Here is a 15,609-nt window from a genome sequence, read left to right as displayed (position 1 = left end):
GATTTCTCCTGACCTTCCATGCTTTTGAGGAGCTGAGACAGACACGTGTGTGCATGTGGTAACAGGGACCTTTGGTTCTTATAATACTAATGAGCGTATTGAGAAGAGAGGGAAGAGCAATTCTTCACAGCTTGGGATCTGCAGGCAACTTCTGAGATGAGCTTATCTCTGAGGCTGCTCTGTGACTTTTCTTCCATTTGCTGTGGCATGGTTTGAGGGTTTTTTTTTTTATAGTCACAGGACTGAAACAACCAGGTAAGGCAGCTTGGCGGGCATCATTTGGTTGCATTTCAAACTATAGCTATATTCGAGTCAAAAACCTACCCAGGGCTGTTCATCATGTTCTTTTCCCACCGCAGGAGCGTTCTTCCTCTACGCTGGATTTGCGGCTGTGGGACTGCTTTTTGTCTATGGCTGTCTTCCTGAAACCAAAGGGAAAAAATTAGAGGAAATCGAATCGCTCTTTGACCACCGGCTATGTACGTGTGGCACCGCTGACTCGGATGAAGGGAGATACATTGAGTACATCCGTGTGAAAGGAAGCAACTATCATCTCTCCGACAACGATGCCTCCGATGTGGAGTAACTTCCGCCTGATGACTTTCTAGTTACTGAAGTGAAAATGGCGGGAAGGCCAGCGGTTGGTCACTGCCCTGCTCGTAAGCTGAGTCTCCCCACAGTCCTTACAAACGACTCCATATTCCAGAAGACTTGATGAGCAGAAAAATACAACCGTGGTGATATTTATTTTCATACACAGAAATGCTATAAAAAAACACAGATTTTTCTTAAGCAAATGTGTCTAAGCCCTTCCTGAGACTGTGGAAACATCACTGTTGTACTCGGTGACTTCGGTGGGGTCCCTTTCTCCTTAAACCACATATAATTATTAGTGGTAATACAGTCAGTGCTAATCTAGGCAGATTATATATGTATATTTATAAAGGATTATTTAAAATGATCTAAAGATATTTAGTGTCAAAACATGCCCTATTGACCCTAAATTTTCATATCAGGTAGTGGCTTTTCCTCTGATCAGCACAAAGTAAATTCCATCTAAACTTCCATCACAAATTCAGAAGTCCCATGAGGACACAGCTGTCCCTCTTGCCTTTGGCTTCCAGATGTTGGCTCCTCCAACACAGATATGGAAATTCCCTCAGAGGCTGAGTACACAGGATCATTTGAACAGTATCCAAAGTGGGCCTTTTAAGGGTTATTTTCGTACTTTTTTTGCATCAGTGATGAGTATATTTGCAGAGACGTGCTAGCATGTTTTGATAAGTATATTTTATTGTCCAAATAAGAAAGAACAGATTTTTTTATATATCCTGATTCGTTAGTCACTTTGGAATGCAATTGTAAATGTGAAGCAGTGCCAGGTGGTCAACTGTATTCCAGTGTCAGTTCCACACCAGACTCTACTTTGCCACACCCTGACTCCTGCTGTTCTGTGCCTTCCTTGGTGTTAAACGACAGCTGCTGCCAGACTGGTTCTCTCTTTCTGATACACAAGAGGAAAGAAGTCAGTGGCAGAGATGTTATTGACATTTAATTTAAATCCTAGAAATTCTTCCTCCAGCTGTTTTATTGGCATGTCCTAAGGACAGGAGCACACCTCACTTCTAATTACTGATTCCCCCCTGAGGAAGTGAGCTACTCTTAATCCCTTGTTCTTTTCTCATTCTTAGTAATTTGCTACACAAGTGAAATTCAAAGCTGTGTCTGCTTCTTTATTTCAGACTTGGTCTGGTTTTCTGTCTGGAGAAAAACGCAGTTTCTCCATTGGAAAAGGTTCTAATGCCACAGTCGGTAAAACATGTTGACTTTCTATTGTATCTCTCAAAGTATTTGATGGTGTCTATGTTCATTCAACCCTGAGTTCCTAATTCTTACCACTCTACTAAGAGCTATGTGATACAAACAAAATTACTTGCTCACAAAAGTCATTTATTTGTGTGTTCTTCTAATGCTGTGGGTGAATCTAATGACCTCTTTGGAACACATGAGTTTGATGCTGCACACACTATGATCTAAACATCTAACTAAGGTACATACCCAGGTGAGCGATGGCTAGTGACAGAAGAAAGCATCTCTGCCAATCTCCAAAATGTTTATTCTTGCTGCTTCTTACCGTAATTACCAAGCAGAGACTGTAGTGACGGAAGTTATCCTCTGGTCACCAGAGGTACTTACACAGTCAATTTCCTGCCCTACAAATCCTTCCGCCAAAAGAGGACATTCTCTCTGTTTGGTTATTTAACGATATTTTTAAAAAACCAATTAACAAAATATTTTGGAAAAGTTTCCTGAAATTAGGTGCTTTGAAATTTATTTATAGAGAATATTGGTACTGATTTTTCTCGAGAGCAGAAGATATTATTTAATAGGATGTATTATTTGATATTTCTGATCTCTTAAGATATTTCTTAACTCAGTAGCATTTTACAAGATCAAATGCAGTATCATTAGCATATTATGGGAAGAAAAATGAGAAAAGTGCTCCTTTTAAAATATGGTTTTCTCATTTGTTCTACCCTTGCCTCAGCTCTTCCCTTTGAGGTCCATGGAGCCTTAAGCACACATCAGAGCTGGCACAGGGTACCTTTTTTAAAGGGACAGCTAGAATCCTTAGTCCTCAAAGCTCGGTGTGACCTGTTCTTGCTGACATAAAAACAAGTATGTTCTCAGCTTTATGTCCCTAAATTAACATAATATTGGGAAATCGTCCACCTTCTTCCTTCCCCGTTCACTTCATCATTTCTAAAAATTATTTGTTATCTATATAGTAACAGTAGTTCATACCTTTAACGTACAAGACAGAGGGGTGCAAATAAGACTTACTTATAACTTGTAAAAAAAAAAAAAAAAAAAAGCAACTCAGTATTTGAAAAGGAACCATCTATAATCCAGATATGATTTTTAGATTTGCTGAACATGTATAATACATTACACTTTCAGATTTTTATTCTATTGAACACCTATTCTATTAAACCATCAGACGTATATTTTGAAGGACAATTTCTATATGATATGAGTTGACCTGACACATTAAAATAGACATATTAAGCAGTGTACTTACTACTGCAGTGATAGCTTTCTTTCCAAACACGTTCCAAATCCAATACAGGTGTACTTCATTTGGGGACATTGGGTGAAGAAGGCCATGACCATGCCTGCACTCTAGCTGGGTGGCTAACGTGCAGGAGAATGAAGAACACATCCTTTTGTGCACATATAAGCACATACTATTGAAAATGATGTCAACAAGACTTGATGCTGTGGTTTGTGGGTACAGCTCAGTGGTAGAGCACTGGTCTGAAAAGATCAGGTCTTAATATTTTTCTTCTGTGTAAACATCTGTAATAATTTTGATTGTCATACCACATTAGTCATCATCTAAAACATGGCTTTGAATATACATGTAGATCTACATAAAAGGTATTTCCAGGAGAAAAATCACCAGAATCTTTTCAACAGTTTATCAGTGAAGCACACTTTAGGATCCAGTCTTAACACTTGTCACTCACTCTGACGTGGGAGACCAGTGAAAGCAGAATTTATGATCTTTGCTGTAACTTCAGTGTCCATTCAAGAGAGAGAAAGACTGGGAAAAATTGATACCTGACCCATTTTGTTTTTAAGAGCAAGGTAAAATTGCAATTTATCGTTAATAATCATACCTCTCGGGGCAGGAGTGCAGTGGTGTTTTAGACAGTGTTACCCAGGTCTTCTGTAATAACCGAGCATGATAGTTTCAGTTATCAAGTTCACACCATTTTCCTAACTAGGAACAAAAGGATTAGATGGTTACAACCAGGCCAAGGGTGGAGGATTCCAGGTAGAAATCCTCTAGAAAACTATTCTAAATTCTACCTTAAACTACAAAGTTGGGGATGAAATTCACAGTTCAAAAGTAGCTACTGCCTATAAAAAGACTCAGAATTATTCTCTGGGTTAATTTTTAACATCCTTTAGCCTATCAATTGCCACCAATCCTGGCCTCGTGCACAGTAAGGTTCATTGAGTTCTCCAGGGCGATCAGTAGTGCTGCCTCCGTGGGAAACAGCAATCAGTTGCAAATGCCAGACAGCTATCTGACTGCTCAGCTCTTCCTTGAAGACTGTCTAGGGAAGACAGTACAGGTGTGCCAGTAATCTCCAGAGAATTGCTTTATGAATATTCATGTTCAGAAGTACCAGGAAGTATTTTATCATTATCATAATGTGCTTGTGAGTTCAGAACAGTATACTTCTCTAAATCTTCTTATGTGTTCAGTGCAGTCTACAACACTTCAGTAATCTGGTCAACAGGACTTCATTGACTTTGTTTACAGCTAATATTCACGTTTTAGACAATTAGGCTCGTAGGATTGATTTTTTTTTGTCATGTCCATATAAATAAGAAACGGACTGTGCAGATAATCAGTACTCAAACTTACGAATCAATACTTTATAAAGTTTTAAGATTTTGCTAAATTCAACATTCCATTTCACTTAAAGTTTAGACAATATAATATTAACTCTAGCCAAAGTAGAAATTTATGACATATATACATGTCCAGATCCTCTGGTGGTTCCTGTATTATGTCTCACTTGATGTTACAATACTGTTTGTGATAAATGTTCTAATTTCTATTTAGGAACTCTAAATATACATCTCTATTCAATCAGGAGTTTCTTGCTGTTAGAGGTGTATATATTTTGAACTGTATTTCCTTTTCTAGTGCATGTAATCTACTGTTTAATACTTGACAAATCTTGGCAAGTTTAGTCTTTTCATTCCTACCTGTGACGTACAGAATATCTCTCGAGAACTGCCACTGTCCCATTTACCAAATCATGCTAGCCTATGCTGTATCAAAAGTATGGTCTATTTTATGGAGATTTAGTGATATACACGTAAATGTTTTTTAAGTTATTTTCTTGAACTTCAATATTTACATGAAGTTATAATCTTTTTTTAAAGAAAGTGTCAGTGCCAGAACTGTATAAGAAAACAATCAAATAAAAGGAAAGATAATTCACTGTCTTGTATTCTTTACTTCAGATTTCATCTTGGATTTTAGCATCTCGGTTACACAGTGAGCACATTGTGGTAACCATAAACAGAACATATTGTTGTTTTTTATTCATTTTGATTTTATGTGCATATTTAATTTTATGGGCACTTTGCTTGCATGTAGGTAAGTCTGCCATGTGCATGCCTGGTACCTGTGGAGGCCAGAAGACGGAGTCAGATCCCCTGGAATTGAAGTCACAGATGGTGTGAGCCACTATGTAGGTGCTGGAATTGCTCTGAAGAACAGCCATTGCTCCTAACCACTGAGCCATCCCTTCAGTCCCTCTACCGTCTTTTCTAGCAAATGTTACAGTCAATATAATTTAGTTCTTAAAGAACACCAAACCTTTATATTTATAATAAGCCTTAGAGCATTAGAGCTGGGCAGATATCAGCCCTCTGTGCTACTTTGTCTACTTCCCTGGTTAATAACCCCGGGATATCTTGCATGTTCCACCTGGGGTGAAATGATGTCTGTGACATGTTTACAACAAGGGCTATGTGGATATCTGTGGTCTGTGCCAAAGCCTGTGGCCATGGTAAGGCCCATGGCCTGAACTGCCACCTGAAGTCATATTGATGTCCCTGGTCCAGACAGCCACCAAGCACATGTACACAACAGACTTTTATTCAACCACAGAGAAGGATAACTAACTCCCCCTTGGAGAAATGCAAACTGGTGTAACACTATGGAAATCAATGTTGAGACCTCTCCAAATGCTAGAAACAGAACTACCATATGACCCTGTTACATTACTCTTGGGAATAAACCTAAAACCTAAATCTTACCACAGAAACGCTCGTACATTAGTGCCTATGGCTGCTCGTTCATAATAATAAGGGCATGAAATCACAGCTGAGTGGACTGAGAAAGAATGGCGTATAACATGATTGACTTTTCATTCAACCACGAAGAAGAATGAAGTTACAAAATTTGCGAGAAAATAAATAGAACTGAAAAAACATTGTATGAAGTCAGGAAAACTAGGCCCAGAAAGACAAATGTTGCATGTTCTCTATCCTACATGGATTTTAACTTTTATTGTTAGCTATGTATAGTTACATGGGAGTCCATGAAGCAAAATGTCAGGAAAATGAAAAGGACCCCATGACCTAGGGAAAAGAAGCTTTAAGGGAATGGATTGGAAAAGAAACAGAATACATGTGATAGGAGAGTATATTATTATTATTGGATGTGAATTTATTTTATTGAATATAAATTAGTGTTTTTCTTGGATGTATGCATGGTGTCTGCAGAGCCCAGAGAGTAGGTGGGGATTCCCTAGATGGTATTGAGCTGTTTTCTGGGTGTTGCTAATCCAACCTGGCTCCTCTCCAAGAATAAGCAGTGTTACTAACCAATGAGCCATCTCTCCAGCTCAGGTTTCATTATTTTAAATAAATTCATTTGTGAGACAAGTCTAGAAAAGCAAAATGAAAAAAATGTGTATCTTTACCCCACTTACTCCATACATGGCTTTAACTTTATTTTGTAGTTCTAAGTTTCTATCCACATAATCTTCCTGTTATATAAGACTTTCTGCTAACAGTGTTGGGGTGGCTGGAAGACTGGCAATAGAGTTCTTTTGGTCTGAGAAAATATTTTTCCTCCAGTGTTGAAGGGAAGCATGTCAACGATACATAATTAAATGCTGGTACTTTTTCTAACCAACTAAAATTCTACTCCATTCCTTTTAGGCCCTTATGGATTTTGAGAAGTCTTTGTTCCAATATGATCAGATGACTTTTCCTTTGGCTCCTTCTGTGATTTTTGCCAGTTAGAATGTGATCTGCCTGGAATGTGAGGAGGGGTTTTTTGTTTGGTTTGGTTTGTGTTTATCCAGCTGGATGTTTTCTATGTTTTGTAGACTGATGGCTTGCTTTGTATGATATTAGGACATTCCAAGTCTTTATTCCTTCAAACATTTCTTCTGTTCTTTCTTGCTCCTTCTTAGGGCTTCCTGTTATTGATGCGTTAAGCCCCTCATCCTTATCCCATGACTCCCAGATCTTTTTGTCCTGTTTTCCTCAGTCTTTTTCATTCTCTGTTTTATTTGGAAGTTCCAAGCTCACGGGTTCTTATATGATCTGTGCCCCGTCTGATATTGTATCCACCAAAGACATTCTTCATTTCTGTGATGGTGGTTTTAAACACTGTCATTGAAGACATTCTCAGAATTTCCCATCTCTTTGCTTATGCCCTGACCACTATCACAGTTTGTCTATTCTTTATGTCATTAACTCTCTGCATATTAGTAATAAGTATTTTAAATTCTAAATTTTGTCATTCCAACGGGTCTGCCTTATTTGCGTCTGGTTCTGATACATATTCTGACTCTGATTTTAAACTATTTTGTTGTTTGTGCTTGTCTTTTAATACATCATATATTATTTATTTTTATTTTTATTTTTTGTTTTTCAAGACAAGGTTTCTCTGTGTAGCCTTGGCTGTCCTGGAACTCACTCTCTAGACCAGGCTGGCCTCAAGCTCAGAAATCCACCTGCCTCTGCCTCCCAAGTGCTGGGGTTGAAGGCGTGTGCCACCACTGCCTGGCATATAATTTAAACATATGTAATTTAAATGAAATATATTTTTGTGAGAAGGAGTCCTGTGGATTGAAACTAAGATCTAATTCATGTTAGATGAGTGTTCATAAAAAGATTATGCATATTACTTGTAAAAATTAAATTGTAGTTTATATATAAGAAGTCAAATTTGCTCATGGAGATAGATTTTTAAACAGACAGAAAAAAAACTGACCTAAAAATAGAAAACAAATTGTATTATCTGAATAGATTAAACCTTATTGTATTATTTACAAATGTCCCTCCAAAATCAAAACCTAAACCAAAAAAAAAAAAAAAAAAAAATCAAAATTTGTAACACAGTCAGTTAAAATGGATTTTTATTCTCTGTTATTTTGATAAATTTTAGGGAGTGTGATATGCCTATCACATCTCAGACTATAAAAGAAAGACAGAACAAGCTTGAAATGACATGAGACTCCATCAAGGCAATACCCAGTTCTTCCTAAACAGTTTCGCTAACAGGAAACCATGTATTCAAACTTGAGAGCCTTTGAGGGGCATTCTCAATTCAGACAACCACAACCCTGACCAACAACTTGAAGTGTTTCATTCTAGGTAATGGGTTTTTGTCAGATAGTCGATGGCTTCTGTGGGGAATATTGGCTCTAACCTTTCAGATTACTTGCCCAAGCTTAGGTATGCCAGCTGGAGTAGAATTCAAAGGAAAAGAAAAGATGCCCATAAGTGGTCTAGAATCCTACACTCAAGCTGTCCCAGTATCATATTCGCATTTCTGACCCCAAAATCAGTGTCCACCCAAATTCTACTGGAAGAGAAATATCCTATCTCTTTGCAGAAGGAAATAGACCATGGTATTGTTCTATAGTGCACACAGAGAAAACTCAGAAAGCATAATCACTCCTGCAATCCTCAAGACTAGACCTGCTTTCTGCTCCTCAAAGAGAATTCTATTAAAAATGATGCCGTGGGCATTTTTCTCACACAGCGACATGATATTTTGAAGTACAACTTCAAAAAGGCTTTCTCTGAGTACAATAAAGTATTCTTATTTAACGTGAGAAAATGTGATTGACGGATGACACCCACTTGCCACCACACCACACAGCACAGATGGAGGATGTCATCCAGGGGTCACCAGCCTGCAGCGAGAGCCACCACAATGTACAAGTATATTGTGGGCAGATGGGAGGGAAAGAGAAGTGGAACAGCTTGAGCATTATGAAGAGAGATGGAACTGGAAAGTCAAGGGCAGAGAGGAGTAGTCAGTCTATTGTGAGTGGCTAGCCCTGCCACCTGGGGCCATGATAGATCCCAGCCCAAGCTGCTGCCGAAGGCCATGTCTGAGTTCATGGCTACACAGAGGCAGGGGGCAGTGGCTCATATTATCACTAGAGAACATGACAATGTCCTGGGCTGGGCAGCCACCAGAGACCACGTGGATGTTCAGGGCCTGTGCAGAACTGGCCCCTCACTGGCAGCAGTACTCTGGGGAGCTGGGCCCATCTCTCACCAGCCTCAGGATCACTCAAGAGTGCAGGCCCTGTACCTCACTCAGGCAGCACAGTGGAGCTGGCCCTGGTGGCGGGGTGTGGGTAAGCCGGCCAGAGAGCATGAGTGTGGGAGAAGCTGTACCCGCCACTCATCTGCCATGGGGCCCCAGTGTAAAGGTGATGGCCTCTCCCCACTTCTTGCCACCTCTGGCAGTCAGGAAAACTGCCCACAGGTCATGAGTGTAAGAGAGCTAGTCCTACCCCTCACCAGCCTCAGCACTCAGTAGACCAGACCAGGTACCTTGTGTAGGCAGCACAGTAGAGCTGACCGTGGTGGAGGGGGCACAGGTGAGCCGACTCTGAGGGCAAGAGCAAGGGAGAGCTGGCCCCGCCACACACCTAGCTGCATAGATGGCATGGATCTGGGGACGTTGTCTTTCCCCCATATTGCCTCTCACCACTGCAACAATTAGGACGTCTGCCCCCAGGGTCATGAGCAGGGAAAGTGGTCCCTGTCCCTTATCGACTACAGCACTTGGGAAAGTGGGCCCTGCGCCTTCCCCGGGCGGCAAGATGGAGGGGGCGGGGGGGGGGGGGGGCTGGCTCTGAAGGTGCGTGTGATGCAACCAATTTCAGAAGAAACATATTTAAGAGGAGGGATTGGGTTTGCTCTTGAACATATTCATTTACTGGGGAAACAATAAACATATTAACCAAGTGACATAGTCCCAGTCCACTGGGAACAGACACTGGCAACTGACATTTTTTCCAGTTCTTGTTCATTTCCTAGTTGGAAGTCTTGCCTTTCTTAATAAACAGTCTCTGTTTCTATCCTTGTTCCTTGTTCCAGGTGCTCCTTTACCCAGTATCCACCTGTAACAGCATCCATATTAGTCAGGGCTTCTTGGGAGCAGAACCAATGGGATGAATACACATAAGAGAATTTAATAAGTCAGCTTTAACATAGTAATATCAACTAAATCACACCTGAGAAAATAAGAACTTCGGGTGACAATGGTTCTTTGGGGCTAGATGCTGACTAGTCCCAAAATAGCTATCTCCCTCCCTTCCTCCTTCCCTCCCTCCCTCCCTCCCTCCCTTCCTTTCTTCTCCCTCCCTTTCTCCTCCCTCCCTCCCTCTCTCCTCTCTCCTCCCTCCCTCCCTCTCTCCTCTCTCCCTCTCTCTCCCTCCCCCCTCTCTCGTGTGTGTGTGTGTGTGTGTGTGTGTGTGTGTGTGTGTGTGTGTGTGTGTGCATGTCTATGTGCATGTACATGACAACTCAAACTCAGAAGTCCCAGTCTGGTACTGGAGAGCACTTCCTGGAGAGCAGCTAGTCCCTAGCATACAATGTTATGTCTCCCTTTGTCTCTAATTTAAGTTGGAGACACTCCATAACTTGGAAACACTTGGATAACTTGGTTCTGTTATCAGCAAAGGAGTCAGCAGCAGCAACAGGACAAATCAACTCCAAGGCAGAAGAAAGGGAAGGCCAAGGAGCCAAAGGTGAGATAACTTCCCTTTTGACACAGCCTTTCAACCTGGGAGGTGCCATCCACAATCAGGTGGGTCTTCCCACATCAAGCAGGCCCATCCTGATGGTTCTTTAGTAACATTCTTTACTCAGATGACTCCAATTTGTAGTTGGCTGACATTAAAACTAATTATAATACCATTAAAGGCTTTGACCTTCTATTATTTCTATTAGAAAGTCATTTAAACCTATATCTGCTGTTCATTAACTAGTAGTCTTGGTTTTTTTTTTTTTTTTGTTTTGTTTTGTTTTGTTTTGTTTTGTTTTTCTGGTCAGTTGCTCTTATTATCTTCATTTGGTTTTAAGGCTAACCAATCAGTTTACTATGAGTAACCTAGAATGTCTTTCATGTTTTTACCCCATTGGCTGCCTTTGGTAAGTGGTATATATCAGTTTGTTTTAGATTTTCCAGGTTTTTAAAGTATGTCCTTACGATTCTCTGGCTTCCCTCGATGTCTGTTGTTATGTCTCCCTTTGTCTATAATTTAATTAATTTGTATATTCTCTCCCTGCCTTTTAGTTAATTTGGCTAGAGGTTTGTCAATTTTTTTCAAAGAATCAACTTTTTGTTTCATTTAATTTTTTTTCTATTTTTTTGTTTCTATTTTGAGTCCTAATCATTGCCATCTATTTAGCCTATGTGATTTCTTCTTTTTGTTCTAGTTTTATTGAGTTACTAGTATATTATTTTTAATATATCTCTAATATTTTTACATAGACAGTGCTATGAATTTGCCTTTTAGAACCACCTTGTGTCCCACAAGTTTAGGTATGTTGCGTTTTCATTTTTATTCAATTCTAGAAAGTTTTTAATTTCTTTCTTAATCTCTGTCTTGACCCATTTTTCACTCAATAGTGACTTGTTCAGCTTCTGTGAGTTTGTAAGCTTACTGTTGTTTTTGTTGTTAATATTCAGCTTTAATCCATGGTGGTCTGGTAGGATACTCATTGTTACTCCAGTTTTCTTGTATCTATTGAGACTTGCTTTGTGTTCAAGTATGTGATCAATTTTAGAGAAAGTTTCATGAGCTGCTTATTGATAACTCTCAATATCAATGGTCTCAATTCCCCAATTAAAAAAACACAGACTAACAAAATGGTTTTGAAAACAGAATTCATCTTTCTGATGCATTCAAGAAACACATCTTGACATCAAGGATAGATAAAAGCATATTCTTTTGTGAAATGCTCTATAAATATGTTAGATCCATTTGGTTTGTGATACCAGTTAGCTCCAGCATTTCTGTTTAGTTTTTGTGTGAATGCCCATCTACTGGTGAGAGTGACCACTTTGTGAGGGTCAATATGTGATTTAACTTGTAAGTAGTGTTTCTTCTGTGAATTTGAGTGTCCTTGCATTTGGTGCATAGATGTTAAGAATTGCAATATCCTTTTGGTCAATTTTTCCTTTGAAGAGTATGTAGTTACCTTCCCTATCTGTTCTGATTAGATTTGGTTTGGAGTCTATTTTGTAAGATATTAAAATGGCTACACTGCTTGCTTAAGGTCATGTGCCTGGAATACCTTACTCATCCTTTGATCTTTGTAGGCCGTGGACTCAATGCAGCTGACTAAAACAGCTCCACCGACCCAACTCTGCTGGCTAAATCAGTGCAGCCGATCTGACACGGCTGGCCAAGATGGCGCCTGCTTAGGCTTCTGGTAGTAACTACCAGTGTACTGCGCATGCACAGTTCAATTTGGCTCCAACCCCTCCCAAACGGGGTATGCTAATTAAGTGCCACATTCTGACCAATCACCCCCTCCCGGGCGGGGTATGCTGATGTGGTATGCTAATGAAGCACTGCAATTTGACCAATTGTACACCTCCATGCGCTTCCACCCCACCCCACCCCCCACCCCGCCCAGGGCTGGGGGTATATAAGCAGCCCATTCTGGGCATTCGAGGTCTCTCCCTGAAATTTAAAAGAGCGCTTCTACAATAAAGGCTGTTGAGAAGGATCCAGTTTATCGTGTCTTCCTTGCTGATCTAGCAGGCACGACAGACCTTGAGGTGATAACTATTCTTGATGTGTTTCTTGGATGTAGCAGAGAACAAATTCTATTTTCAAAACCATTTTGTTAGTTTATGTGTTTTTATTGGGAAAGTCAGACCATTGATATTGAGAGTTATCAGTGAGCAGTTTTTGTTGAGTCTCATTATTTTATTGTATTGATGTGTGTCCTCTCTTCTTCTGATTTTCTGGTCTGATACTATTTATTTCTTGTGTTTTGTTCAGTCTGGTTAGCTTCTTCAGGTTAAAGGTTTCCTTTTAGTGCCTTCTGTGGGGCTCAATTTGTAGATACTGCTTAAAGTTGGTTTGATCATGGACTCTCTCTAGCTTTTTTTTCCCTCCATCTATTATGATGCAAAGTCTTCCTGTGTATTGTAGTATGGGCTGGAATTTTTGGTCTCTTAAGAGTTGCAGAATATCATAATCACTGTAGTCAGAGGAAGGAGGGACCTGGGTAGGAGAGGAGAGGGGAAAAGGGGAACATGATCAGGTATGGGGGAGGAATAGGACTGAAGCCCTGAGAACCAGCAGAATGAATGGAAATATGCAACCTTGGTGGGAGGTAGGTGGGGAGGACCCTCTAGAAAGTATTAGAGACCTGGGCAGTGAGAGACTCTCAGGACTCAAGAAAGGGACCTTAGATGAAATGCCCAACAGTGAGGAGAGGGAACTTGTAGAGTCCACCTCCAGTACAGACAGGGCATCAAGTAGAAGGATGGAGTTGCCATCCCACAGTCAAAAACTCTGAACTAGATTTGTTCTTGTCTAAAAGAACTGCAGAGACAAAAATGGAGAAGAGACTGAGGGAAAGGAGGTCCAGTGACAGGTAGAAATTGAGATCCATCTCAAGAAGATGCTCCAAGGCCTGACATTATTACTTATGCTATGGTGTGCTTACAGACAGGAGTCTAGCATGACTGTCCTCTGAAAAGCCCAATAAGCAGCTGACTGAGACAGATGCAGATACTTACACCCAACCAATGGACTGGAGTTAGAGACCCCTGTGGTTGAATTAGGGAAAGGCTGAAAGAAGCCAAGGAGGAGGGTGACTCCAGAGGACAACCAGTAATTTCAACTAACCCAGACCCCTGAGATGTCTCATGTACTAAGCCACCAACCAGGCATCATACACAAGCTAGTCTGAGGCCCCTGACACATATACAGCAGAGGACTGTCTGGTCTGACCTCAGTAGGAGATGTGCTTAACCCTAGAGAGACTTGAGGCCCCAGGGAATAGAGGAGGCCTGGTAGGGGTAGGGGTGGTAGGTGGGGACATCCTCATGGAGACAGGGGGAGGACAAATGGGAGGAGAAACTATGGTAGGATGGATTGGGAGGGGTAGGACTGGACTGTAAAAAAGGTAATAATATTATTATTATTATTATTATTATTATTATTATTATTATTATTATTATTATTAGAGTTGGAGGATATTCTACTGAGCCCCTCTGGTTTTTAGAGTCTACATTGAGAAGTCAGGTGTTTTAATAGTAGGTCTGCATTTATATGCTATTTGGATGTTTCCCTTAAAGCTTTTAATATTCTTTGTTTTATACACTTAGTGTTTTGATTATGATGTGTCATGGAGAATTTCTTTTCTGGACCAGTCTATTAGTGTTCTGTATGCTTCTTGTAGCTTGATAGGCACCTCCTTCTTTAGGAGGGGAAATTTTTCTTTAATGATTTTCTTGAAGAGATTTTCTGTCCCTTTAACCTGGGTTTCTTCTCCTTCTTCTCTTACTATTATTTGTAGATTTGGTCTTTTCATAGTATCCCAGGGTTTCTGGATGGTTTTTTTTTTTTTTTTTGCTTGAAGTTTTTTTTTGTTGTTGTTATTTTAATTCAACGTTTTCCTTGACCAAGGTATCTATTTCTTCCACCTAGTCTTAATGTCTGAGATTCTGTTTTCAATCTTTTGTATTCTTTTGAAGTTTGCCACTTTGATTCCTACTTGAGTTCTTAAAATTTTTAATTCCAGCTTTTCCAGTTTTCCAAAGAAACTTTGGGTTTTCTTTATTGGTTATACTTCTACTTGCAAGTCTTGATCTGTTTTCTTCATTTTGTTCCATTGTCTGTATTTTCATAGGTTTCTTGAATAGATTTGCATTTTGTCTTTAAAAACTTCTAACATATTCAAAAAGGCTATTTTGAAGCCCTTGTCTGTGTTTCAGCCATATTGCATTTCTTAGGGATAGCAGGGTTTCTGGGCTCTAATGGAGACATATTGTCCTGGATGTTGTTGGTTGTGGTTTTATGCTGGGTCTAGGCATCTGGGTTTTGGGTGATTGTAATTCTAGGTGCTACTGTCTGATCTTGCCTTTGTTGGGTGGGTATTTTGTTCCTGTGTTCCCCTTGACCTCTCTGGTTCTTAGGACAGTGTGATGGTTGTGGGTTGTCTAGTGTGAAATGCTTCTGAGATCCAGATGGGTGTGGCAACTGGGGTTATCCCAGTTAGACTGTTTCTTAGTATTAGAAACTGGGCTTGATACTAGAGATGGGCTTGGGTGGAGGAACAGAGATCCATAGGAAGAAGGAAATCAGGTTGTGCCACTATGATCTGCTTAGTCTCCTAGAAATGGGGGTCAAGAGAGAGGAGTAGCCACAGCTGATAGTTTGCTACAGAGACAGGGATGACTCTGAGGCATTAGATTTGGAGTAAAGAAGGGAGAGTGGAGATATGAAGATCACCTACTTGCTCCCCTGGCCTGTGTGGCCCACAGTTTCCCAGGGAGTGCCTGAGGCAGGTAGAGACTGAGACAAAAGGATAGTGTCATGAGAAAGGCTGTATGAGATCTGTAGACGAGGGCAGAGAGGAAGGGCGGGCTGCAGCAGGTGATGTGTAAAGAGCTGTGGATCAAAAAGGGGATTAGATTTGGGAGACAGGAGAGAGAATGAAGGTCTAAAGATCACATTTGCTGAGTGATATAAATATATCAAGGTTTAAAATAATTACCAAGAGAAA

The 15,609-nt window shown here is 40.3% G+C and overlaps 1 protein-coding gene across 1 annotated transcript in view; it reads left to right on the top strand.

Annotated features, from left to right (window-relative positions):
* Window positions 1-2,609, top strand: part of Slc2a13 (solute carrier family 2 member 13) — a 299,073-nt gene extending 296,464 nt beyond the window's left edge. The window contains exon 10 of the mRNA XM_034516933.2: window positions 360-2,609. Within this exon, the coding sequence (XP_034372824.1) occupies window positions 360-586 (227 nt within the window). The 3' untranslated portion in view covers window positions 587-2,609. The remainder of the gene's footprint in view (window positions 1-359) is intronic.
* Window positions 2,610-15,609: the final 13,000 nt, after the last annotated feature.

Source organism: Arvicanthis niloticus, chromosome 13 (assembly GCF_011762505.2).
Source record: "Arvicanthis niloticus isolate mArvNil1 chromosome 13, mArvNil1.pat.X, whole genome shotgun sequence".
Classification (NCBI taxonomy): domain Eukaryota; kingdom Metazoa; phylum Chordata; class Mammalia; order Rodentia; family Muridae; genus Arvicanthis; species Arvicanthis niloticus.
The sequence above is the reverse complement of the archived record's forward strand: the minus strand, read 5'-3'. Positions and strand labels throughout refer to the sequence as shown.